Raw genomic sequence first — 25,396 nt, forward strand, 5'->3', positions numbered from 1 at the left:
AATGAAATTGTAACCTACTAGAAGAGTGGACTGGCTTGCTGGTCTCGATGCAGCTGCTCGACTCTTGTTTTGAAGGGTATCTTGACAACAAAGCCTGCCTGGCTCAGTCGTCTGTGGCCATATTGAGAGCCAGGCTCCTCTGTGCTGGGAGACCTTTTGCTTCCTAATGACCACACGCATTAACAATCACAACCAAGCCGGGTTGATTCCATGCTTCTATTACGCAAACAAAACCGATTTCTTCTGGGAGGTTTTATCCATTGAAAGGATTTCCAGGGCTTCTCAAAATATAGAAGAGTAAAACTCTGTTGAGCACCGAGGCCATATTTCCTAAGTATTGATAGATTAATTTGTAATAAACTTAAAACAACCACATCCCTCCTTGACTTGGATGAATCTTTAAAATGAAACCTTACAGCAGCTTTTATGAGGACTTTCCTTTCATTTTTCTGCCAAGTCTTGTTGACGTAAGCTTCTCAAGCAGGTGACGGCAAACTTACCAACGTAACCGCCCTGGGTGTGCATGCTTCATGCCCTCGGTTGACATGTCTACGTCATCGCTGTTTTGTGTCGGGCCTTTTGTGTATCCACTGCAGCAAGTTTACCACCATGGGAAAAGTCGCGTGGGAGAAAACTAGTAAACTATCCTGAAGAGTTTGCCTTACATATTTGGCATGACAGTACTCAACACTGCTTTTTACTCTGGAATTTCTCAGTGATCAGTAAACAAAAGGACACATAGCTTAATTTTGATGAGTTCATCAGCAGAAGTGGAAGGTATTTTATAATTATATAGCCATTCTTAAGTTGCATTATCTTGTAAAGTGATGAGCTTGAGGCCACATCTACCCCTCTGGTTGGTAGTCACTATTTTGAAAGTTTTAGTAACTTAGGATGACTCTGAATCCAAGTCCCGGTCATTCCTAAAGCGTTTAATCAAAGGAAACATAGACTTTGTACAGTGTATTGTGTTTTCCCATCAAAGTTCAAAAACAAGAATAATTCTTTAAATTCACCTTAAAAATACCGGTAAATGTGTGCATGTCATTGTCACTGTGTGCAACCTCTCAATAGATCCATTCAGTTTGTTTACTTTAGTGGAATAGGACATGCTCTACAATTTCGATCAAACTCAGGGAATATTAATGAAAAAATATCATTAAACAAGTGTACTCAGAGAGCACAAACCTCCACCAAGCACCATATCTCCTCTTTGCCAGATATTGGAAGTTATCTGGATCAGTAATCCTGATCATGGTACCATGATCATTCACACTTTAAAGACTTGGAAGAAACTTATATCTCCATTAAAAACAATACAGATGTATGGGAAACTTCAATTTTTTTCTCAAAAATTTGTGATAAATTGTGCAATTTGCATCCGAACTGGATGAAACTCAGTAGGAGAATTGAGGAACCAAACAGACTTAACTGATTCCAATCTCATAAAGATTGGTCAATTTAAAAACCAAGATATGACTTGAAATGAAACTTCGCCCCTAAACAAAAGATAGATTTTGTTTGGATTCAAAATCAGTATATTGATCTGAATATTCTCTAAAGTTTAATGAAAACTTCCATAGTGTAAGGTCTATCTTTGGTTAAAATTTTGTCAAAATCTGTGAAGTACTTTTGACTTAATTCTGCTAACAAACAAACAAATAAATAAGCTATTGTAAAAGTATTACCTACTTGGAGGTAAATATCATTTAAACAGCACATATATACAACAGCAATACTAGGTAAGGATATGCTTGCATACTTTACATACCATAATTTGTGGAGTACAAGTCAGATTTTTCTTTTTAAAATAAAGGATCCTACTAATACAACCATGCAACTTGTTTGACTTTTTTCCACCATCAGTTTCATTCGGCAAATAAAACGTGAATTGACTGGTTTCAATTTAGATGTTTGTTGGCCGCGAAATATTTTTTAAAGGAATATATTCTATATATCACACCTATGATGTCTCTGGTCCAGATGTTGACATGCAGGAAAAGACAATAATAGCCAGACTGTAATACCTGAAAATAAAGAACAAAGTATATAAACCACCATGTTAGCTTTCGGACATGGGACCTATACCGAGGTGGGTGAGAAAAAAAGTAAATTCCATGGAAAGTGACCTATATTACATTGTGACATATACACTAGAAATTACGGTAGCCTACTTACATTGTCGAAGAGAAAATGTTTTTTAAAAATGCCAGTAACTCAGTGTGCGTTTAATGAACTCTTCTTTGTTTCCATTCTTTAATTACAGTGCTGCTTGGTTACGGAAAGCACAGAAGTAAACACAATCTGTTCGCCTTTGTGGAATGTGTTGTTTTCATTGTTGTCTTTAGCTCCCCCAGTCAGCACACACCTTTCACGGCTGGGTGTATCTACTAGTATGCAAGGTGTGTTTACATTTGGCTGTGATGCAACCTGACAGGTCAAACTGCATTGTCCACGCTGTTGATGTAGCTGACTGAAAAGTCACAGAGTAGAATAAAAACCAAAACAAGTTCCCATTTTGTAGCCAGTAGGCAAGGCGAGGCAAGGCAAGGCAAATTTCATACACAAGGCAACTCAATATGCTTTACATGATCAAAAAGTGCAACAGAAAACATTCAACAGCTTAAAATCTATAAGAACATGAAAGTTGGCAACAACAAAAAAAGTCTCACTTTCTTTACATGCCCCCCAGACAAATGATTCATGAAAAGCGTTCATGTATTGGTGGATTATCATTGTGCTGCTATTGTTGTTTTGCCAGGGAGATACAAATGCTAGCAGTGGATGGGTGACAGTTGGGGCTAAGGCTGTGTAATTAATCAAAAATCAATTTCAATTATTACACATAACGATTACATAAACAACAAAAGAGAGAAAAAAATTTTATTTGTTAAAAATATATATATATTAGTATTTTTTTTAATTATACGTGTGTTTTTTTTTTTGCTAAATAAAACAAACTTCCACGATGTATGATATCTACAAAGAATAAAGCTTGGCACACACAAGAAAAAAACTATTATTGATACTAACTTTGAGTTTTTTAATGCATACACAATGCATGTAAGCTCCTCCGCCCCGCCCCTCTCAAAGCTAAAGCTAAAGCTAGCCTTCAGGCTAACATGAGTAAAGTTGTTGCTAGCAGACTTGAATCATGGCAGAAAAAAGGCAGCAAAAATGCTTGGTAAACCTACAAGAATGGCAAGTCACATTCTCTTATATGGAAACACTTTGGGTTTGATGATGAAGACCTAAAGCAGACATAGGCAACTGATGGCCCGGGGGCCACATGCGGCCCTCGGTCTGTGCAGCCCCCAAGACAAATCCACCAAAAATTGTAATTCAAGAAATTGGAAGTCATATGAAGCCCAAAATAATTCACAAAATAACTTAAAAAACACACAAAACAACAGCAAAATGCACAGAACGTCAACAAAAATACGCGAAGCAACAACAACTTAAACACAAAAGGACATCAGACACACAAAACAATCATCTAAACTCACAGAACAACAAAAACAATTACACAAATTGACGGAAAAAATTACCCAACACTACAAAATGACAGAAAAAATTTAAAAAAAGGCACAGATTGACAATCAACAAAATGCAAATATAACACAAGAAATAACACATATAATGACTCAAATACACAAAAATCCAGCAGAAATTCCCAAAATGACCAAAAAGCCCTTTGTCCTTTCCTGTGTTAATGCTCAGATAGGTCGTTATTCTTAATACTGGCATGAATGTTGATTATGTGGCCGTCGTATCAGACGATCACATTTTTGTGGCCTTGCTGTGATAACAGTTGCCCATCTCTCACCTAGAGCAAAGGCACATCACGTGCAAGAAGTGTTTTGTTTTTACATTGTTTTGTACAAAAAATAAATAACTTTTGTCGACAAATAATCATTTCAATAATCGTTTTCAATCATTTCAATCGTTTCAATTATAATAATCGTGATTATAATTTTTTATATAATCGAGTAGCCGTAGTTGGGGCATCCCGTGTGTGTGTGTGTGTGTGTGTGTGTGTGTGTGTGTGTGTGTGTGTGTGTGTGTGTGTGTGTGTGTGTGTGTGTGTGTGTGTGTGTGTGTGTGTGTGTGTGTGTGTGTGTGTGTGTGTGTGTGATTGGTAGTTGGAGTGCTCATGCACAGGCACACTGCAGTATTGACATTGCGGGTGTGATTCACGAGCCAAGAGACACAGATCTCTTTACCGTCCCTATCCCATCCCATCCCCCCCCCCAAAACTACCAGCAACCACTTCAGAAGTGCTGCCCTTGCACTGCATCAGCCCTCCTCACTCCCCCACGGTTGGTTAGGAGGAGAAGGGGGAAAGGGGGGATATCATATTCAACTGCCAGGGTTGGCAGCGTGGACGCTCAGGCACAATCACAATCGTAAGCCAAGCTTCAGATATAATGCCAGCAGGTCTCTCCTTCATCTCCCTCCGCCTCTTTTTTTGACCGCGCTCCAATCCACCTGCTGATGCTGCTACCTCACAGGCAGTATTGGATTTAGGTGGATACTGCGAAGAAGCGTTTGAGGTGACCTGAAGCCGGAGTGTGTCTGGAGCCCCCGTCCAATGGTTGCCCAGAAACATGAGCAACAGGCTGTAAATATCACACAGCTGGTGCTGGCAGAACACCCTCAAGGTTGGGCTTCATTGCAAGCCTCACCGGGTAAGATAAGGGATTTCAGTGATCGAGTTACACACCCTTGACTTTCAATCCCGTCTGCAGCTCTGTTTGTGTCCCAATGTGGAAACGTCTTTCTTTTCTATTCCCTCACAAAAGTTCACTCCCACAATGCTTTAATCCCCACAGTGACACAACAATAATTAACTTCTTTTTCATTGAACAATTGATCTTTCAATGTTGGCTCACTCTGAATCATTAAGAGTCAACAATTTGGGACATGTTTTTACGTTTTTCAAAAAATCTTTTCATTAAAAGAAGCTGTAAAGATGACACAAGTGCACTTACCAAACGAGCTGAAATGCTCTGCTGAATGATGCAGATGAAGTTGTTGTTGAAGCAGCTTTAAAAAGTGAAAGAAAAGTGTTTCCTTTAATTACAAAAACCCTGTTGAAAATGTTTTCTTAACTGTTTTTATTCCTATTAGGTCATTGCCACTTCATTTTTTTCAAAAAGTAATATATGTCCAATATGAAAATATTTTGAAAAAAAATCCAAAATAATTTGAGTTTATGGAAATATAATGAAGAATAATTTATCGACATACTTTTCAAAGAATATTGGAACACATTTTCACAAATGTTAGTGTTTAATATTTCATTTTTATTGCATATGAGCATATTTTGGCATCTCTGCCTGGTTCTTCTGTAATAAAAGTTCTGATGTGATATGTGAACAGTGGCCATGTGTCGCTGACGAGCGATCATCTTTGAGTCAGAAAAAATTTCCATTATATTTAGGAAAAATGTACATTTAAAATGCTGACTGGCAGCAAAAAATACAATAAAAGTAAAAAAAATGTTTTTTTTACACATTATTGTTTATACTAAATTACTATGTAGTTAGTTATTATTGCTGTCATGGTGTTTTACATACAATATTTACCTTCCAGAGCAAAAAAATAAAATAATTAGTAGCAGTTTATGTGATCTTTGCTACTGGTTAGGCTCTTTAACCTTACATTTCTAAAATAAGCCATATTATATTAGGGCTGGGTGAAAAAAAAATTGCGTTTCTATTTTTTTTTTTTTCAATGCACCTTGAAATGACTACAGACATCAGATATATTGTGAATTTTTTTATTTTTTTTAAAACTTGAATTAGCAAATGCATTGTGAATAAAATAGCCTATAATATAATACAAATAATATTAATTAATCACAAGAATGGATAAAAAGTGCCTGTACATTTTGTTTCTTAGGTTGAGCTTTCATTTATTTTGAACAAGATATTTTTAAAGTGATTATTGTGACAGTCGTAAGTCTTTAATGAAATATGTTAATCGAGTAATTAAAATTGTAAAAACACTGTAGAATGACTTACCTGTGAGTAGGGATGTAACGATTAATTGTAAGGCAGTTAAAAATCGATTCATAGGTATCACGGTTGATATCGATTTTCTGAAAATTGAATCGCAGTACTTTTTTTAACCAGCTGAGGGGGCTATACATAAGTGTAGGCAGCGGGTGGAGTCTGCTAATAGTTTCTTTCTGGCCGCCTTCTACTCTTAAATATGTTAATAAATGATTCATTACCCCTTTAGCACCAAAAGAAAATCTGTAATATTACTTGAATATCTGTAAAAGTCACGTTTTTCTATTAGCTCTGTCTGCTAGCATAGCTTCTCTTCTTCACTGCAAGATATCTGCATGCCAACCGACCACTGTATTACCAGTGCCCTCTGCTGGTCCAAACAAATACAACGTAAATCATTGCAATCACGGTTTTTTTTTTTTTTTTAAAGTCTAATTGTTAAGGCACAAAATACATTTTCAGTTGCACTTTTAAAAAGAAAAATAACTATTATGCAGTTTTGCATTGTTTATTATAGAACCAGAATTTAAATTAATCGGCTTCATTTTCATTTGTATTATTCCTTTATTTATTTAATTCAAGATTTATTTTTAGTTAAATTGCATTGTTTTGAATAGTTTATCAAGGAATTCTTTTGACAATGAAAAATAAAAAGAAAATAGTACCGTATTTTCTGGTTTTTTTCCCAAAAAAAAAAATTTGTCTACAGTCCCATTTTGTAAAATAAATCGTGAGAGAATCGTATCGTGAACCCAGTATCGTGAATCGAATCATATCGGGAGTTGAGTGAATCGTTACATCCCTACCTGTGAGTCATGCGCACTCACAAAGGGGTGTGGCTGTAGAAGAAGGTCAAATGAAGTGCAGACAGGCAAACTTGGCCATGTACTCTTACTCTTATCTTGCTTCTGCATCACTTATAAAAATCCCCAACCACAGCTTGAAGCTGTAGCTTTGATTTGTGTAATCATTATTGGACTCCTATGGGCAGTGTGCACTGTGCGTCTGCACACAGATTGGCTCTAATGGTGGTAATGTTTGTGCTCGCTTGAAAGTTTGTTTTTATTTCCACCCTCAACACGCTGTTTATTAACAGAAAAGTTTTGCCGTATTGCATTGTGGGATGTGGAGTCCCATAAACAGATGGATAGAAGTGTTTATACTTAATTCTTATCATCATTTCTGGTGTTTCTTTGCCAGACAAGGAGGACAGTGATTCGCTTGACAGCATTTTTGTAGTTTGTTCCCGGTATTCCCCTCGTGATATCATCTCACTCCAAGACATTCAATTTTGGTCCGTTTTGGGTTTTTCCATGTAACCTGAAACATAAACATAAACAGCTTTCAGTCTGTGAAAGCAAAAGGAACGTGTTGGGAAGTTACTTTGTTAGAGTTTTTGGGGGCAAACATAAAAAATCACAGTAAGAATGAACACTTTTATGCACCTGCATAAAAAAACAAAGTTTTTAGAGTGGAGATCAAAACAAACTTTCGAGCAGCAAAACAAACTTTAGAGCAGCAATTTCAACCTTTTCATCTTTCTTTTTTCAAACAAATTATATTTGATCTATCCTAAACTATGAATTTATTCTATTAAAAAAAATGTCTTAAGCTTCATGGAAAATGTCATTTGTAGCGGGACAGTCATGTTTTTCTCTGATGGTTTTAACAGGGTATTTTTGGCCAAAAACAACCAATATTCCAACAAAAACCCAACCCTGCATTTATGCCTTTTATGTTTTATGGTTTTATTTCCCATAAAATGAACCTACCTTGTTATTTGATTGATATTTCAGTGCCAACCCATCGTCTCTCTGTTACATCACTTCTTTCCATGTCAAAGCACACAGCGGAGCCTATTGATTGTTCTAACTCAAGCACCCTTTTCTCCTGCTGTTTACTGTGGCCTACAAGTGGCTTGTTTTGGTTGTGTTTGTGTACGTGATGACTCAGCCCCAGCCCTGTGCGCTCCCACCCTGCAGGTTGTGACACACTCAGCCTGTAGCAGAAACATTGGTGCCCCATGTATCAGAAATATCAAGGGCAGCATCAGCCAGAGGGAAAAATGGGCACTAGGTTTTCCATTGGATGGTCACTAGTTCACAAACCACGACTGGCTGGGAAAATCTGGGTGACGTGACCTTTCGCAAGTCACTTAACCCCTGACTGCTCAAAGCTAGCGTCTTATTGTGAAGCTGCGGATGGTTGTGTGGATGTAGCTGAGAAGCTTCTGGCACATCTGTGTGTAACAGTGAAGCCTGTTATCAGAGCAAAGGAACAACGCTCATGAATAAGGATTAAACTCATGATATTGCCTGTAGAGCTCGTGGCTTTCCACCCACATCTTTGGAATAGATGAGTGAAGCTTTGAAATGCTTTAGTGCTACAGCAACAGATGTCAGGGATAATGATGCAAGCCATGTTTTCTAACTATTCTTTTATGGGTAAATCTTTGATGCCAGCAGCGCAAAGGCTACGACCTGATGGGCCCTCTCCAAAGCTTAGCCAACGCTTCACTCTACTGGCATTCGTGTTCATACTCAACGCAGCCCTATTGGCGAGCAAACGTATTTACAATATTTTCAAGTAGTTGTGTTTGTCAGAGTGTCTTTGGTTTGGGGGAAGCTACAGTATCTTCTCTGATGTTTAGAAGGTGTGGATGTTCTTCTATTACAAAGGCTGCTTTTTCCAACAGGCACATGTTCAGGTGATTTTCCCCCGCCATTTGTGATAGCGTTCCATTATTTCTACACTGTATGTACTGTTGTTGTTTTTTTTCTTAAATAATTATTTTTGATTGCACTTCTAGATGACTATTGTTGTAATTTGCGCTATATGAATAAAGTTGAATTAAGTCTAATAAATGGTGGTCCTGCAATTTCCATGCTGTCTTCATTTAGTCCAGTATTTGTAAATAAATATCACAAAATGGTGATTTCTAAGGAAATTCATATGGTGATATAAATATGTTAGTCAGGTGACCATTTTTACCCTGCTGTTCATGTCTCAAGGAGCTCCAAATACCACAGAAATGGGTGGACTGAAGATCAAGTTTCCAGTTTCATTTTTTTTTCTTTCTAATAATTGTTTTGTTCTTAAATTCCTAATTCTTCATTAATTTTAGTTAATATTTTTAGAGTCCACCCATGGTAGTTTTTTTTTCATTTTGAAAGGCATGGCATAGTTGAAAATAAAAGAACACAACTCCAAATTGACACGTATTGTCATATTTTGATATATTTTGATGATAATTACTTTTTATTGGTTATATTATATCGGGTAAAAATCACCTGCCGATAATGATGGTGTTACTAACTGTAGCAATAATAGCTACGTTTCCATTACCCTTGCAAATGCACAAAAACCTAATAGCTCAATAAAAAATGGTAATGGAAACACCTAAATTTCGAGAAAGAACTCAAAAATTGCAAAAAAGTTTTTAAGTGGTCATGAAGAGGAATTTCAGACATTTCAATATTGAATTGTGTTGCAAAAACGTTATTGAAACACCTTTTCCGCCAATATATGTCAGAAAATGTGACGTACTTGGTCACATGACCACTTCTCTCCGAGTAAACATGACACGCTACATGTTAACAGAAAAGGAGATCTGGACATTTCTTAGCATTATACTTGGAAATTATTACTGTCACATTAGGCGTGAAACAACAAAGGAATACGGAGTGTTATAAGGAGGTGTGGGGCGTCCATCTTCCTGTAGCAAAGTTTTGCAGGATGAGATTTCATGGGCGTTACGAGGCTCATGCCCAATACAGCCTTCAATGGAAACGCGTTCAAATCGCAATTATACTTTGTTGACATTTAGAAATATCGCTTTTATTTTGCTAAAATCTGTTATGGAAACCCAGCTAGTGTTCTAGGTTTAAAGTAATTTTATGCATTTTCACTTTTTCCCTATTTCCTAATAATGTATCTTTGAAATTGACTTTGAATATGTTAATGCTGGTTGTCAAAGTACTGTGGATTCCCAACAACTCAAGCCAAGAACATTTTGGTCACATTTTATTTTCGTTATTTAAAGCCATTTAGACAAAAATTGCCGGAGAACATTGCACATTAAAAAGAGACGAGGCTTCACAGAGTTTTATCCACATCAAATTGCACAGCTCCTCCACAGGGAGAATTAATATTTCATTGTATATCTTGACGGCACATAATACTCCTGCTTCAGTAAACTGCAGAGACGTTGTAGACTTTGTGGGTTTTGTTGAAAAAAATTATTCCCTGTTAAAAAAAACCCCTTTTATCATAATTGGGCTATTGCAACTTAAGCTCCCGAGTCCTGTTTTACTGTCGATTTTAAATTATCAGCATTTATCTTCTCATTGTCCAAAGTCTGGCTATCACCGCGTCCTGCTCGACAGTGGCAGCAGACACACTCCAGGCCTCCTGCTTCCTCTGTGAGAGCAAAGATTCTGCCTGACATCAGACATGGGAAGCGAGCTGCAGCAGCAGCATGAAGGGTAAAAGGTCGAGACTTGACCACCGCAGGCAGATAAAGCAGCCTTTTCATGTGTGATCAGACCACAGCCTGCAGACAAATCCCTCAGTTTGCTGCTTTTGAACTTCACCTCAACTGGAGCGAGTCTCTGACGATGACTCGCTCTGTGCTAAAACACACAAACACACAAACACACACCTTTTTCCATCGGTCACACCTTTAGAATGTACCATTGTTAGCGTAATTCCTCATTAATTCAGAATAAACGATTAAAAAAAATCACCTTGTAAACACCTAATTCTGAATGAAAATTGCCATTCCGAATTAAACTTAAATCTGAATTAAGTAGCTGCTTTATTCTGATTTCATTTCTGAATTGAATAAGTCCTCGTTTTTTTCTATACGTTTAATTGTGCTTTAAATTAATTCTGGTTGTTCTGCGCATGCTCGTCCTGTCCCGATGTTGCACTGGTGACGACATAATTCAAGATGGCCGCCCGAAGCTACTGCTTTAAAACTACAATCAAAATAAAAGTGTAAATAGTACTTATTATGTGGTTTTCTATGTTGGGCAGCACTTTACTTGAAGTTTTATACATAAGGCTGATATCACGCCATTGTTATGACACGTCATTATCTGTCATTAGCATGAATAATGTGTCACAAAGGCTGTCATTAAGTTCGTTTGTTACCCAAACCCCTAACCTTGACCCTAACCAAAAACCTAAACCTAACTAACCCCACCAGATCCCTATACCTAACCCAAAAAATGCCGACATAGCTCCAAAGGTGTCATCATTTAGCAAACACTTAATGACAGCCTTCATGACACATTATTCCTGCTAATGACAGATAATGACATTGTAATGTCAGCCTTATGTACAAAATTTCAAGTAAAGTGTTACCCTATGTTGTAGCCGAAAAGAACGTTGTTTTGTGTGGGGTTTTTTTTCTGGCAGATTTGAATACGTCACGTTCGCCAATTGTCATATCATAAAACTTCCCTACCCCCAGACCTAAAGTGGTATTGAATAAAGGCGAATATACGTACATATAATTCCGATTTTAAAAACCTTATGTAACTGTGGCCAATGTCATGGAATAAAACCTTGAGAAGGAAGTTGTGACTGTGGCTCAGTTACTACAAAGTATTTGAACAGTGATGTCAATATTGGACGTTCTGTTCCTCCAGCTGACATTTCATCTAAAAACCAAGCTCAGCCAGCCTCTAGTGTGCCATCAAACCATGTTTACAAAGCAATCATGACAGTCATAGCACCTCCTTCTTCTTCTTCTACTCCCCACCGCACCTCCACCACCCCTCCCAACGCTCTTACATCAGTGCATTATTTATAAGCAACTCATTGCCAAAGCTAGGCCAAGTCCATACTCGCTAAACGAGCATGCGGCACAAAGGAAATGTCATCCTCAAGATGGACTGCTAAATGCTTTTGTTTGATAACAATTGATGCTAATGGAGGATGTTTTTCTCCTAATGCTTGCCCAGGTAGAGCAAAGGCTAAAAATGCTGTGAAGCTGCAGTAATCGGGGCCTATTCAGATTCAACGCAGAAATGCCACCACTTGGCTGCTACTGTTTGTGTTTGCCCGCATTCTGGGCTCTGTGTACACACAGTCTGTATATACAGTATATATATAGAGTGCTATTTTTAAGCTGATCCACAAATAGTAGTTGGAGAGCTTAAAAAAGTTCTTCTCTCTGTTTCCATTTCTGGGCTCCTGCCGTCTCATTCATGAGTTTGCAGTATCACTCGGGGATTTTTCTTCTGTTATTTTATTAGCACATTTTAATTGGAAATGTATAATGTTTCCATTCGTCCCAATTGCTCATCACAGGCACTGAAGTATTTTAGAGACCAACCCTTATTTTATGGTTTGTAAAGGTACAGTAGATGCTTGTGTTAGACCGAATGTGGCAAACTCAAGCCACGGGGACCAAAACCGGCCCTTTAGAGCATCCATTTTGGCCCGCAGTAGCAAGTAAAAATGTGACATTTAGAATAATCAGTTACAATCAGTAATTTGAGGATTAGTACAGGAAACAAACAAAAAAGGGTGTGTTTTTTCTGTCATTAGTATTTTTTTTTCTCATTTTGTTGTTTTTGAGTATTTTGTGTGTTTGTCTTGACCCATATTTTGGTGGGTTTTTTCTTCCGAATTTGTGATTTTTGTGCAATTTTTTTGTGTTTTTGTTCTCAATTTTTTTTGTAATTTTGTGTTTTTTCTGAGTCACTTTGTGCATTTACTTTGCGGGCGGCCAGTTGTCCATGTCTGAAATACGCTCATTCAGTGAAACTTGTTGCCTGAGCTCACAGTTTTCCCATTTTTATCGTTATATCTCATGATGTCATTGTTGCAAGAACTCTCTCTTTATTTCAAGATACTGCAATTTCCCAAAATTGAATAAAAACTGGTCACAAAACCAAGGAAATTTAAAGTGGTGATCCAGCATGGAATGATATCTGTCACTTGGATGTTGCCTTATATACTTACTATATACCTTTAATACGTGGAACTGCAAACGAGGGCACATTAATGTTGAAATTCCTTTTTCCTGCCTTTATCCTGCAGCCCTTTTCACCTCAAACTGGTCCGTATTTGGCCTCTGAACCAAAAGGAGTTTGGCACTCCAATCTTAGTCACACAATTTGACCCCTTTCATTCATGTCTGATAGAATTAGGTCAGCATTCATTTTTGTTAAAGCATTGCTATATCACTGAAAAAAATACTCAGCCATTAAATGCAGGGTATAATTTTTGCACATTGAATATCTGGCAAGTTTTAAACTCCACAAGGTGTAATTTCTAATCATGCTGTGCTGTTTGTCCCAGTGTAATGTAATGATTAATTGTGCAGAGCATTTAGTTATCTTTGCAGGTCAGAGCGTGATGATGATGATGATGATGTTGATGTGAAAGTGGAGAATATGTAGCGCTCAAAGACTTAGCGGCTTGTCTCTGTTGTGCTTCCAATCGAGGGAAATCACATTCGGCGTGTCAGGCGGCCTGGGCAGAGCTGCCGGTTGCCGTGGGCGACCAGCAGATCAGTGATGTGGCGGTGATGCCTCTAATGAAGCTGACACAGCACAGCCTCCCTCCCTCCATGCAGGGCCCCTGAGGGCCTCTTGCCCTGCTTGTAGCACCTCAAACACCCCCACAACACACATCCCATCAACACACTTCCTCTTCGGTTCAGCCGAACGTGCTTCCCATTTGACGAATGCACCACTGTATCATTTATTCCAGGGTACATGTTGGGTCAAGGCAGGCATGGTGTTTGTAGTCGGTAAATTGGGTCACGGTACACAAACAAAGCCTCTCTACTCTTTTCAGACTCCCTCTAATGAATGCTTCTGTGTTGTTTTCCAGGAGCTGCCCAGCTGAGGTGAAGGGGAGGGCAGAGGATCCGGGTTCACTATCAACGTGGATCACCTGCAACCAAAGAAAACCAGGGCCATGATCTGAGGAGAGTCCTGCTCACAAATACCCACTTATTCCTCTTCTCCTTCTCCCTCTTTTTCTGTGATTTTTTTATTTTTTATGTTTTGCAATCCTCCTTGCTAAAAGCCTCCCAGCGTGTGTGTGCTTTATACTGAACATAATCAGGAGAGGAAGAATCACAACAACCGCCATCCGTGACCTTGGACCCCGCCACTCCTCCCCTGCTCATTCCACGACGCCACCAGAACCATGGGGAGGAAAAAGATTCAGATTCAGAGGATCACAGATGAACGCAACAGACAGGTCTGCACCACTGACACAAGCATACAACATTTATACATCCGTCATCAGTAACCGGTTCTTTCCAACAATGCCTATATCCCATTTTTCAATTTTTTTTTAAATTTTTTATTCTTTGTCAGGTTTTAATGATGGAAAGCACTTTGAATGATATGTTATATGTGAAAAGCACTCTATAAATAGTTTGATTTGATTTGATAGAACAAATGTGTCAAACTCAAGGCCCGCTAGCCAAATTTGGCCCGCCAGAGCATCTCGTCTGACCCAATCAAATATTTTGTCCAAAAGTTAAAATTACAGCAAAACAATGACTCTTTATAAGATATATAAACAGTAAAATTGAATCATAATGTTTTAGTAAAGCCTGGAAAATTCTGGAATATTATTCATAGAATTCTGTCAAATTACATTGCAGATTTTTTTTTTCTTTTTTTTTTTTTTTAAGGAATTTTGACCAATTGCTTATTCATATTGGGGTCTATTCTCCCATGACTGTAAGTCAAAAAAGACGTGCAGTGGCGCTGTTTTTGGCTGAGGGACTTCATCCCAGTCTGGGTGGAGCAACCCTGGAATGTGGGTGTTCCCATTCAAATCTGGTCTTGCACGTATTCTCCCGTTTGCTTAAGTTATTTTCTTCTTCTGAACCTGGAATAAGTGCAGCACCTCGATAAGGTGAAACATTATAGTGCACTTGAAGTTTGTACTTAATTACATTTTAAGCTACACGGACAGTTTGTAGAAGAGACTCCAGGAAATAATCTATTCAAACTGACACTGTCATGCTGTCACAGGGGTGGTGGGAGTCACACAAGCACGCCAAAGGATTGACCATCAGCATTTTCTAATATATGTTCATATTTACCAGTTTTAGACGGGACAAAATGTGTTACATTTTATTATAATTTATTCGTGCCGTCCACTCCTTTTTCTGCAGAGACGGTAGGTCATGTGTTGTAGAGCTGATAACCTGTGCGCACCCGAGTTGTGCCTCAGCTGCTGTCTGCTCGATTAATTAAAACTCTGACAGACACAGACTTCTGTCCACGTTGCCACAGTGATGTCCAACTGTTTTCATTCTATGTCCAACGTAAAGCCACAGTTTGATCTACTACAGAGTAAATAATAAGTGAAGCTGTCATATGCAGAGGTTGGTGAAATGCGCATGAGACGATGGATACCAGAAACAATGAGGCTCATCTTTAGTTCGGACTTGCTCACATCAGCTCCATAAGGCATTAAACAATTGATATTTAAAACTGCGTATTATGTAGGAAGCCAATGGTTCTGTTTCACTGCAAATATCTGTGTCTCCTCTGGATTAAAGCAGGACGCTCTGCAAGGTTATTTCCTCAAACCTCCAGCGCATCACACTAGGTCACGCTTTGGAGCAGGATCCATAGTGATGACAGATGATGATGAATAGAAGAACGTAATGAAATCTGGCTTTTCACACAAACAAACGTTAATCTGTTGTTAGTATGAGGGGGAAAAAGGAGAGATTTTAACTGTGACTCGGACAGAAGAATGCGGCCGATCCTCTCATACTGCAATAATCTGTTCAATAAACTTATATCAACCTGTTACATTGTTTATCAACAAAGGCGTTTCAAATTAAAAGTGTACTTTATCATTTTCACAGATTTCAATGACATTTACAAGCGTTGGGAAAACTCCATGTTCCGTGATTTCTAGACAGCCCCAAGTAAATTACATCATGCACCAGTCCGCCTCCTTGGCTTCAGACCGCCTTCATTCACAGACTACGCGCTTTTGGTCTGCTTACGCGTGGAGGGCGTGTTAGGAACCTGGACCGGAAAATACCCACAGGAGAGAGGTGCGTAACTGCAGGCGCGCAAAACAGCTCTTTAGTCGAGAAGGGAGAATAGACCCCCCAACTTACATTATTTCTTACAAGTTAAATATGCAAACTGGGGCACCGCAATTTTAAATTTGTGCTTTTTTCTTCACAAAGAGGAGTTATTTCTAGTCTGGCCCACTTGAGATCAAACTGGGTCGTGCCCTTTGAACTAAGAAGTTTGACACTCCTGTTAAAAAGGCTTTAAAAACTCTCTGAGCATCAAATTCAGCCAGCAGGACCAGGGAAAAAGTCAAAATGACAAAGACAAAATGAATCATGTGGAATTTTCTTCAAATTATTCCACTGAAGGAAATTTAAGTGAAGATACCGCAGGGACTAATATCTGTCACATATTGTCATTGGCTTACATACATTCCATATCATTTATATGTAGAAGTGAAAACTAGGGCATATTAATGTTGATATTGCTCATTTTCCTCGCCTATAATCTGCGGCCCACTTGAGATTAAAACTGCTTTTTATCTGGCACCTAAACTAAAATGAGTTTGACACCTCTGCCATAGAGGAATAACAAAATCCTAAAATCACAGGGAAAGTTTGACATTGGGACACTGCAATTTAAATTTTTTTTAAAACTAAAAACTTTGGCAGTAAAAAGGGTTGGAAACCTCTCAGCACCTGCACTTAAAATCACACACTGATATAAGGAATGATTCCAGTTCAACTTGTTTCCAGGTTGCGTTAGTGAGATGTTTTGCAGAAACAGGCACAATGTGAATCACAATTTCAATTGTATTTCCACTTTAAGTGTGCAAAATCATAACCAAAATTAACACCTGAACAAAGAGGTGAATACAAATGAGATTGTGTGATGTCTTTTTTTTCTCTCACAGCCAAAAGCAAGATTTTCTTTAAACACAAATATTCACCTCCTGAGCAAAACCTTCAATCCCAGTCCTGATCCGCTCTAATGCACAAAATGACACATAAATAGCGGCTTTGATGTGAGGTTTAGCCTCTTTGATCTCTCAGAATTCCTCTTTCTCCATCCTGCTCACATTTGTCATTCTCACTCCTTACCCTTTGTGGTGATAGAAAACTTTAACACAGGCGATAAATTCCCACAGGGATCTTTTGGATGCGCCCCTACTGACGCATTGCCGTTCCTTCAACATTGCCACAACAATAATAGTGTAATAACATTATGTTTTATGAGGCTCATATGACTCCTGAGGGCCATCATAGGTTTTCTCATTCACCTCCCCCACACTGCCTACAGTCAAATAAGAGCAAGAATGTATGATATCCCCCTCCTAAATAAAAAACTGCCTCAATCCCTCTGGTTACATCAGTGCCATTGTCAGAAAGAATGAAAGGGTAAATGATCCATCTTAAATGAGTCAGCTGGTAAATGGGCTTTGCTCTATTGAACAGATCGGGTAATGGATTTGACGTTTCCCACCTTCATAAACAGAAAGACGGGAAAAAAACAAGACAGAAAGATGCAAAAGGAGTGGAAACATACGAGTGGATAAGACCTGAGCAGCGAGAGCGAGGTGGCTGCAGGGTTTGAAAAATCAGCTTCAGTTTTCTCCTCATCAATCTTAGCAGGTTGCGTTTCTATAGAGGAGAGGAAGCGTCGCCTGCAGGGGGGTGCCGATGTATCATGGTTAGTTATTCTTCAGCTCGTATGTGAACACAAAGGAGGACAAGGGGTTGTGGCTGATGCTGCTCCACGTGCTCTGGTTATTGGAGCCTCCTCGGCTTGTGTATCAGGTGTTGGACAGATTGTCAATAAAGTGAAGCCCTCTGGGTTGATTCATGGGCAGAATGTCAGAGAAAAAATATTCAGTCAGTGTGAAGTAGGGGTGTAAGGATACACTCAACCAACGATTCGATACGAATCCCGATTTAAAAAAAAAAGAAAAAAAAACTCAAATCAAAATTGGGGTGTAATGATGCACGTAACTCCTTTCAATTTGACTACATAGATACTATTTTTTAGTCAAGATATAGATTCTTCTTCTCTTTATTTAAATTATTTAATATATTTTATTCTTATAACCTTCTTACAAACTGAACTGTTTAAACTGCTTATTTCTTTGTTTGTTTTTTAAATTTTACATTTCTTTGTGTGAAAAGAAGTAAGAAAAGTTCCTGGCTTGGAATTTACATATTTTCCTTAAGGTGTGTGCGTTGCTTGTCGCGGACGGTTCAGGCTTCATTTTGATCGTTATACCACGAGCTTGGATGTTGTGCGGTAAATCCGGTGATATGTTTCGCGGGAAAGATGCACAAATGGATGCTGACTCAGCTCTACATGCACAGACATAAATAGTGTCTGGTTGAAACATGTTCTGGCTTAAAGAGACATCGGCTTCATTCAGGTCGGACTGGTTTGGGACGTGTTCTGTCAGGCTCGGGTCTGGTCTTCTTTTATTGGCCTGAATAAAGCTTTTCTCCCACCGCTGCTCTTGGTACAGTCGAGTGTGAACGTCTAAACAAGTAGCACTAAAAAAGTCACAGCACCCCTATTGTTTAAGCAGTATATCGAAGCACATACTGTGCTGTATCAATTTTATTTACATAGATTTTTAGGCAATTTAGTGTAATGCAGTTTTTTTTTTTAATCAGTTTTTCAAATCCATAGTGTTAGATTTCCCTGCATTAGACTAAACTTTATCCACGGAAGCTGATTAGGACTAATTTTGATGGAGAAAATAATTTTGGGTAAATCAAGAATAAAGTTGAAATGTTTAGAATAAAGTTGAAATAAAATGTCAAGATTAAAGTCGAAAAGATGAGATTAAAGTCAAAATTTTGAAAATGAACTACATTTTTTGCTAATTAAGTCAGATCTACGGAAGCTGACGAGGGCCAATTTACCATATGACAAGTGACAACCAACAGCAAATTGTGACCGTCTACAAAATGCCGTATATCGATGAATGCGTTAAACTATACTTTAATAACAAAGATATTCTTTCTCTTTTAGCTCATGAACATGACGTAATACCTTTAGGGATTTTGAAGAGATATTGCAAAAACTTAATCTGTTCAGAAGGAAAAAAACAGTCAAGTTGTTGTACAGTATATGGTGAATTGTCCCTAGTAAGCTTCTGTAGATTTGACTTCATTAGCAAACCTACAACTTTTATTTTGATATTGTATTTTCAGTTTATTTTTGCAATTTCCCCTTTAATCTTGACATTTTGACTTTATTTTTTTACATTTCGACTTTATTCTCGAGGTTTTGACGTTATTCTTGATTTGCCTAAAATTATTTTCTTCATAATAATTGGCCCTAATCTGCTTCCGTATCTATCAGAACAGAGTATGTTGCTGGTTAAAAAGAAGGAAAGAAATCCCCCTTTTTTTTTTTTTTTTACACGCTTGCTCAGTGTTGCTTCATCAAACCAACAGTGCAATCTCTGAAAGGAAACCAAATGAATTTTGAGGAGCGCTCACAGCCCGCCACCCTCCTACATGTTGATTCAGGGATGCTGCCATAAGCTCCACAGAATAAACAGCGTCGATAGTGTGGGCCTCAGCTGACAGCATGAGAGCATCTCTAATACCACAATTACACAGAGACAAAGAAGACAGCACTGGTAACGTTGCAAGTCTTTGATGAGCGTTTTCTTTATTAAAAAAATTCTGGATAGCATTTTGTTACATCAAAGATTATGAGGAAAACATTTCATTACCAGTGTGTCCTATTTTAGCGTGAAAAAAGGAAATATATCCTTCTTGAAATCACAGATACCTGAATTAATTTTATTCATATGAATGCCAACAATCGGTTCAGCTTCATGAAATGTTGTGTTGTTCTGGAAGAGAAACATGTTTCTGCAGAAAATGCACATCAATATTATAAAAAAATGTGTAGGCCTCATAGATCGATAATTTAAAGATCTTTTGCTCAAAAAACAAGATGTAAAAGGCTGAAATTGACGCTTGAAAAGTTTGTTTTGATCTCAACGTAAACACTCTTATTGACCTTATCGGTAAGGTTTTGCGCATTGCATTGTGGGGTGTGTAGTAGTGTAAACGGATGCATAGAAGTGTTTTTACTTCAGTCTTACTGTGCTATTTTTGTCAGGATGAAATGAGCTGCTGTCTATTGTTGGTTCAAATTCATTTGGTTTGAAACTGACCCACAGTCCTCAAGGCAGGATGCACCTTGGTCTGAACACCAGTCCATCACAGAGCTATCATAGAGTGACAGATACTGTACTTACTGAATGAAAGGAATACATGCAGGCTTTAAAGAATGGGTCTCCAACAAAGGATTTTATTGTTTAAAGACAGTCAAGTCACTATTTCTGGATAACATTATTTTAATGTCTAAGTACACCCTAAAATTACTTTTTTGTAATGTAGCTTATTGATCCTTGTCCCACTCTTCACATTTTAGTCTTAAGTATTTAAATGTAGTGTTTTTAGTTGTACAATGTCAGAGTGACTGCCCTCTATGGGTTAAACACTGGCTGTTGCAATTTAATTTAGCTATTGGCTGAGATTAGATCAGTGACGTCACTAACCATGACTGTGGCACCCCCTCTTTCATAAAAGATGGGAGGAGGGACGAGGTTTCCTCCTCCTCACAGTCCTCAGTATTGATTGACAGCTCCATGCCAAACTGTGCAGCTCTGTGGGGGCGGGGCTGCTGTGACTAGGCGTGTCTTAACTAATCTGAGAACAGCGCCTATAATCAAGGCATTGTTTTAAATTTCCCCCTAGTGGCAGGTCAGCAAAAATCTGGGGGTGTACTAACACAGTCAAGTCACTTTTTCAGGATAACCCAAGTCTAAAATATGAACTATTATACTCTTTAAAAAAAAAAAAGTGCAATTAACTCATTATATGGATTTTATTTCAATATTCCTTTTCCCCTTTTTTTCCCAAAAATGTCAAAATGGTCACTCTTTTTGGTCACAATTATCTACTATCTATTATCTATGATCAGTGGCGATTGTAGATAGACTTTCTTACATATACTTACATCCACCATCAGGTAGTTTCTAAGTGCTTTACATTGTAATAACCACTGCGTCACTACGGCATCAACTTGAGCAAAATTCAGGCTTTATCTATTACCACTAACAAACTTGCATTATCATTCTAGTGTTAGTAATGTGGTGAAGAAGTGGTTAATCAGCCCAATTTCTCGATTCGATTTGGAGTCTCGATTCGATTACAAACTGATTTTCATTTATGAGCGATTATCGATTCGATTTTTTTTTTGATTATTGTTGATTATTGATCTTCCAATTAACATCAGTCAGTTGAGCAACACCTCACAGCACCTTCAATATTGTATAGTGTAATTGAAATATCGAAATTAGCAGGAATCATCTGGTTTTTATAACAATTTGAAAAACTGTTGTAATCATATTTTTTTTTTTTTATTTAAGAATTGATTCATAACCGTTAATAATTAATCAGTCAATTAATCGATTTTCGCCACCCCTTCTGTGGTGATTACAGCCCACTGTCACATTGGATCTCAGTGCGCTTTCCATACAGCACTGTCTGCGTTCTCCGGCTTGGGTGAACTCGAGACGATGCAAGTATTTTTCAAAGTAAAATACCCAAAATACTCAGGCAGCCTGGGACCAAACAGTCAACGGAATGGTGGTTGGGGACCAATGAAGTAGGGGTTGTTTGCTTGAAGATACTTTGGACATAAGATAAGTAAAAAAGTCAAAGAAGTCCTATGAGAAGCTTATTTATATTCACCTGATATTCTATATCCTGATTTGGACATGCAGTATTCTCCATGATAAAGTCTATTATCTAGTATTTTAATTTCTTACATCCTTACACATCCTAAAACTTTAACCTTTAGTTTGGAATTAATTGTCTTTAAAGTAAGATTCTTCTGTTGATAAGACTCCCAGGTTGAAATGTTACAACCATTGATGCATTAAACTGGTGCAGAATACCTTTTGACCACATATTTTTAAAGTTAGAATTAACTTTATCTGAGCAAACTGGCCTGAAGTCATATTACTTTTGTATTAGATCTTTTTGTTCAGACTTTCCTCAGTCCCATGCATGAGCCCTGTACTTATGTGACTACTTTATTTCCCTTGGATGGGTTTGAAACACTGACCAAAAGCAGATGAGAAACAGCTTGCAAGTGCTGCAATTTTAGAGACACTCTGACCCAGCCGTCTAACCATGATTTTGGCTCTTGACATACTTTCTATAATTGATATACTTGCCCTTTCATTGGGTCATTAGCGCACATTTTTCACTTGCTGCCAATTCCACCCTCTAACAGGTGCTGTAACTACTCACTTACCTAACCTGTCAACGGTAATAATGATGGGGCTGATAACATTTAAAAATAAAATGTATTATTATGATATTCCTGTTGTGGAAAAACAAATTAATGCAGTTTCAGCTGCTTTGTGACATGTTAAAAAGAAAAAAACAAAACAAACCAAAAAAACAGGATGAAGAGCAGCTTTGTTTGCAATAAAAAAAAAAAAGGAAAAAGATCCCCATCCTCACTCAGAGCAGTGTAGTAACACTCCTTATCTTGATTTAACTGTTCTGACCCGATTGTGTGAGCGAGACACTAAGTAAGCAAATGACAAAGACAGGTTTTGGCTACAGGAAGCAGCAAGAGGAGGTTGCGGTTGTCAGTGGCGGTTTCCTCATCCATCTGCCACACAACCACAACCTCGCCAAGACACACACACACACACACACACACACACACACACACACACACACACACACACACACACACACACACACACACACACACACACACACACACACACACACACACACACACACACACACACACAGAGATGAAACCACTCGCCCCCTTTCTTTCTTTCTTTCTTTCTTTCTTTCTTTCTTTCTTTCTTTCTTTCTTTCTTTCTTTCTTTCTTTCTTTCTTTTCTCCTCTCATCGTTCAGGATGTCTTCTTCTTCGTCAGTTGCCATTGGTTACCTGGCATCTCAACTCCCAGTGTCAGTTACTTCCAGCCTGTTTATTTTTCATGGCGCGCTCAGATCTAAAGTCCCTGACACTTTGTTAAAAAAGAAAACTAAACAGAGCAGACGCCGGCTGTTCCCTGGGATGTTTGGGCTCATTTCTAACTGTGTAAGTTGTTAGCGAAGCAGTCATTGTCTGCAGTGGTTCACGACGTCTTCATCACCAACCGGCGTTGTCATCTCACACTCTGGTAATTTCCTTTTTCCAACACCGCCACATAATTGATCAGCTCTTCCTGTTAAAGGGAGAGAGGAGGGAGGGTAAGGTACATACTGTAGATAGGCAGACAGATATAGACTGGGCGGCGGTGATGGGTGTGTGGTTGTGGGGGTGTTGAGGGAGTGAGGTAAGATGATGGTCGCAGTGTGTGATGAGGTGGGAAATGGGGGGCGGAGGGGAGCGGTTGCCCATGGATACGACCCCAATATAATTTGATTTGTGGCAGCAGGAAGCAATGAGTGAGAGAGTGTGAAAGGAGGGAGGACGAGGAATAAAGCGGGTGAGAGAGAAAAGAGGGAAAAGCATTGGGTGAGATCATGATGAAGAATAAGAGGGTGTATGAGAAATGAGGAATCGTTAAACATGCCCTGTGTTAAATGAAAAAACAAATGGAGAGGGAGGGAGAACAGGAGATTGAACATTATTGTCAATTTTGAAAAATCTTATCGCCACCTCTTTATCTTTTCTTCCTTTCCTTATTTAATTTATGATTACTATTACAATTACATTTTCTTTTCAAACTGCTCAGTTCGAATAGCAGAAAATTTATCTCAACTCTGTACATCAATTAAACAGTTCTTATGTTTTCAAGTATTCATCTAATAAAGAAACCTATTAGTAAACAGCAGCACAACTATCGATCATTTACAATACATGTGTCAAACTCGAGGCCCAGGAGCCAAATCCGGCCCTTTAAACCATCCAATTCGGCCTGCAGGAGAAAGTAAAAAAAGACAGAAAAAACATTCATTATTGTGTAAATGACCAAATAATTCAGTTGTAGATATCTCGGCACTACTAAATACACAAATTCAATCAAACTGCACAATATTTGGAGAATCTCAACTTTTCTATGCTTTTATCATATGATTGCAGTCATTTTAAATCTCAAATTGATCAATTTAAAATAGAAAATCATGCAGGGAGTGATATCTGTCACTTATTGCTTGGGTGTTGTTGGCGCCTTACGTTACTTTATGTATCATTTATACGTCGGAAGTGCAAACTTGGGAAAAGCATTGTTGAAATGGCTCATTTACCTGCCGAAAATCTCCGACTTATTAAAGTACTTAAGTACTTTATATTTGGCCCCTGAACTAAATGAGTTTGACACCCCTGATTCACAACATGACCGTATTTCTTTCAGTTTGAAATAAAAGCTTTTAGGTGTGTTAGGCTGTAGATCTGGGGTGTTAAATTCATTAGAGTTCAGGGGCCCAACACGGACCCATTTGATCTCAAGTCTACCACAGATTTTAGGCAGAAAAAACAAGTAATCTCAACAATAATGTGCCCTAGTTTACACTTCCACATATAGATAATATGTAAAGTATGCAAAGCATCAACTATATCCAAGCAATAAGTGATAGTTTTTTTTCTCTGCAGGAGCTGTACTCACATTTCCTTGATTTTGTGACCAATTTATATTTAATCTGGGGAAATTGTATCAAATAATATGAGGACAATTTGCAGGATTTTAAAAAAAATTGAGCATTTTTTAAACAACTTGCCGTCATGTAATATAAGTTGGGGGAAACTGCTAGTCCTGGCAACTATTTTGGAGTTTCATTGAATTTGTGTATTTGGAGGGGTGAAGATATCTACAAATGAATTATTATTATCCATAATGCTGTTTTTGTCTATTCACAAAGAAACAGTTTTTAGACATTTCCACCCATTCTGGCCTTTTCCAGAAACTGGGTCACCAACTATTTAGAGCCACTGAGATTACTTCAAGGACGCTGTCTTTTATCCTCACCCAATTAGGTGACGATCGAAAAAAATATACATAACACCCTTATTGGCCTGCACGACACTCCATACGAGTGGAAGATGAGTTGATGATGCAGAGTACCATTTATATTAGCTGGATATTGTATATAAAAGCACGAGTCTGGACAATAGTTAAAAAAAATTGCAACCCCAGTGTTTGGTTTTGGCTTTAGTTTGGTTCTTAAGTCTCAGAAAGTTTGTAAAGTTTTTTTTCTAGTATATGAAAATTAATGAAACTGAAATCAAACCATTGTTTTTTTTTCAACCAAAAAGAATCAAGTGCTTCAAATATTTGAAACACTTTTGTCAAAAGCACACGTTATTTGTC

At 38.1% G+C, this 25,396-nt stretch overlaps 1 protein-coding gene across 8 annotated transcripts in view; it reads left to right on the forward strand.

Annotated features, from left to right (window-relative positions):
* mef2d (myocyte enhancer factor 2d) overlaps positions 1-25,396 on the forward strand; it is a 131,548-nt gene that overhangs the window by 33,153 nt on the left and 72,999 nt on the right. For all 8 annotated transcript variants that reach the window (XM_028469919.1, XM_028469926.1, XM_028469924.1 and 5 more), the window contains exon 2: positions 13,869-14,243. In XM_028469919.1, the coding sequence (XP_028325720.1) occupies positions 14,190-14,243 (54 nt within the window). In that variant the 5' untranslated portion in view covers positions 13,869-14,189. The remainder of the gene's footprint in view (positions 1-13,868; positions 14,244-25,396) is intronic.

This window comes from Gouania willdenowi, chromosome 16, assembly GCF_900634775.1.
Source record: "Gouania willdenowi chromosome 16, fGouWil2.1, whole genome shotgun sequence".
Taxonomy (NCBI): Eukaryota; Metazoa; Chordata; class Actinopteri; order Blenniiformes; family Gobiesocidae; genus Gouania; species Gouania willdenowi.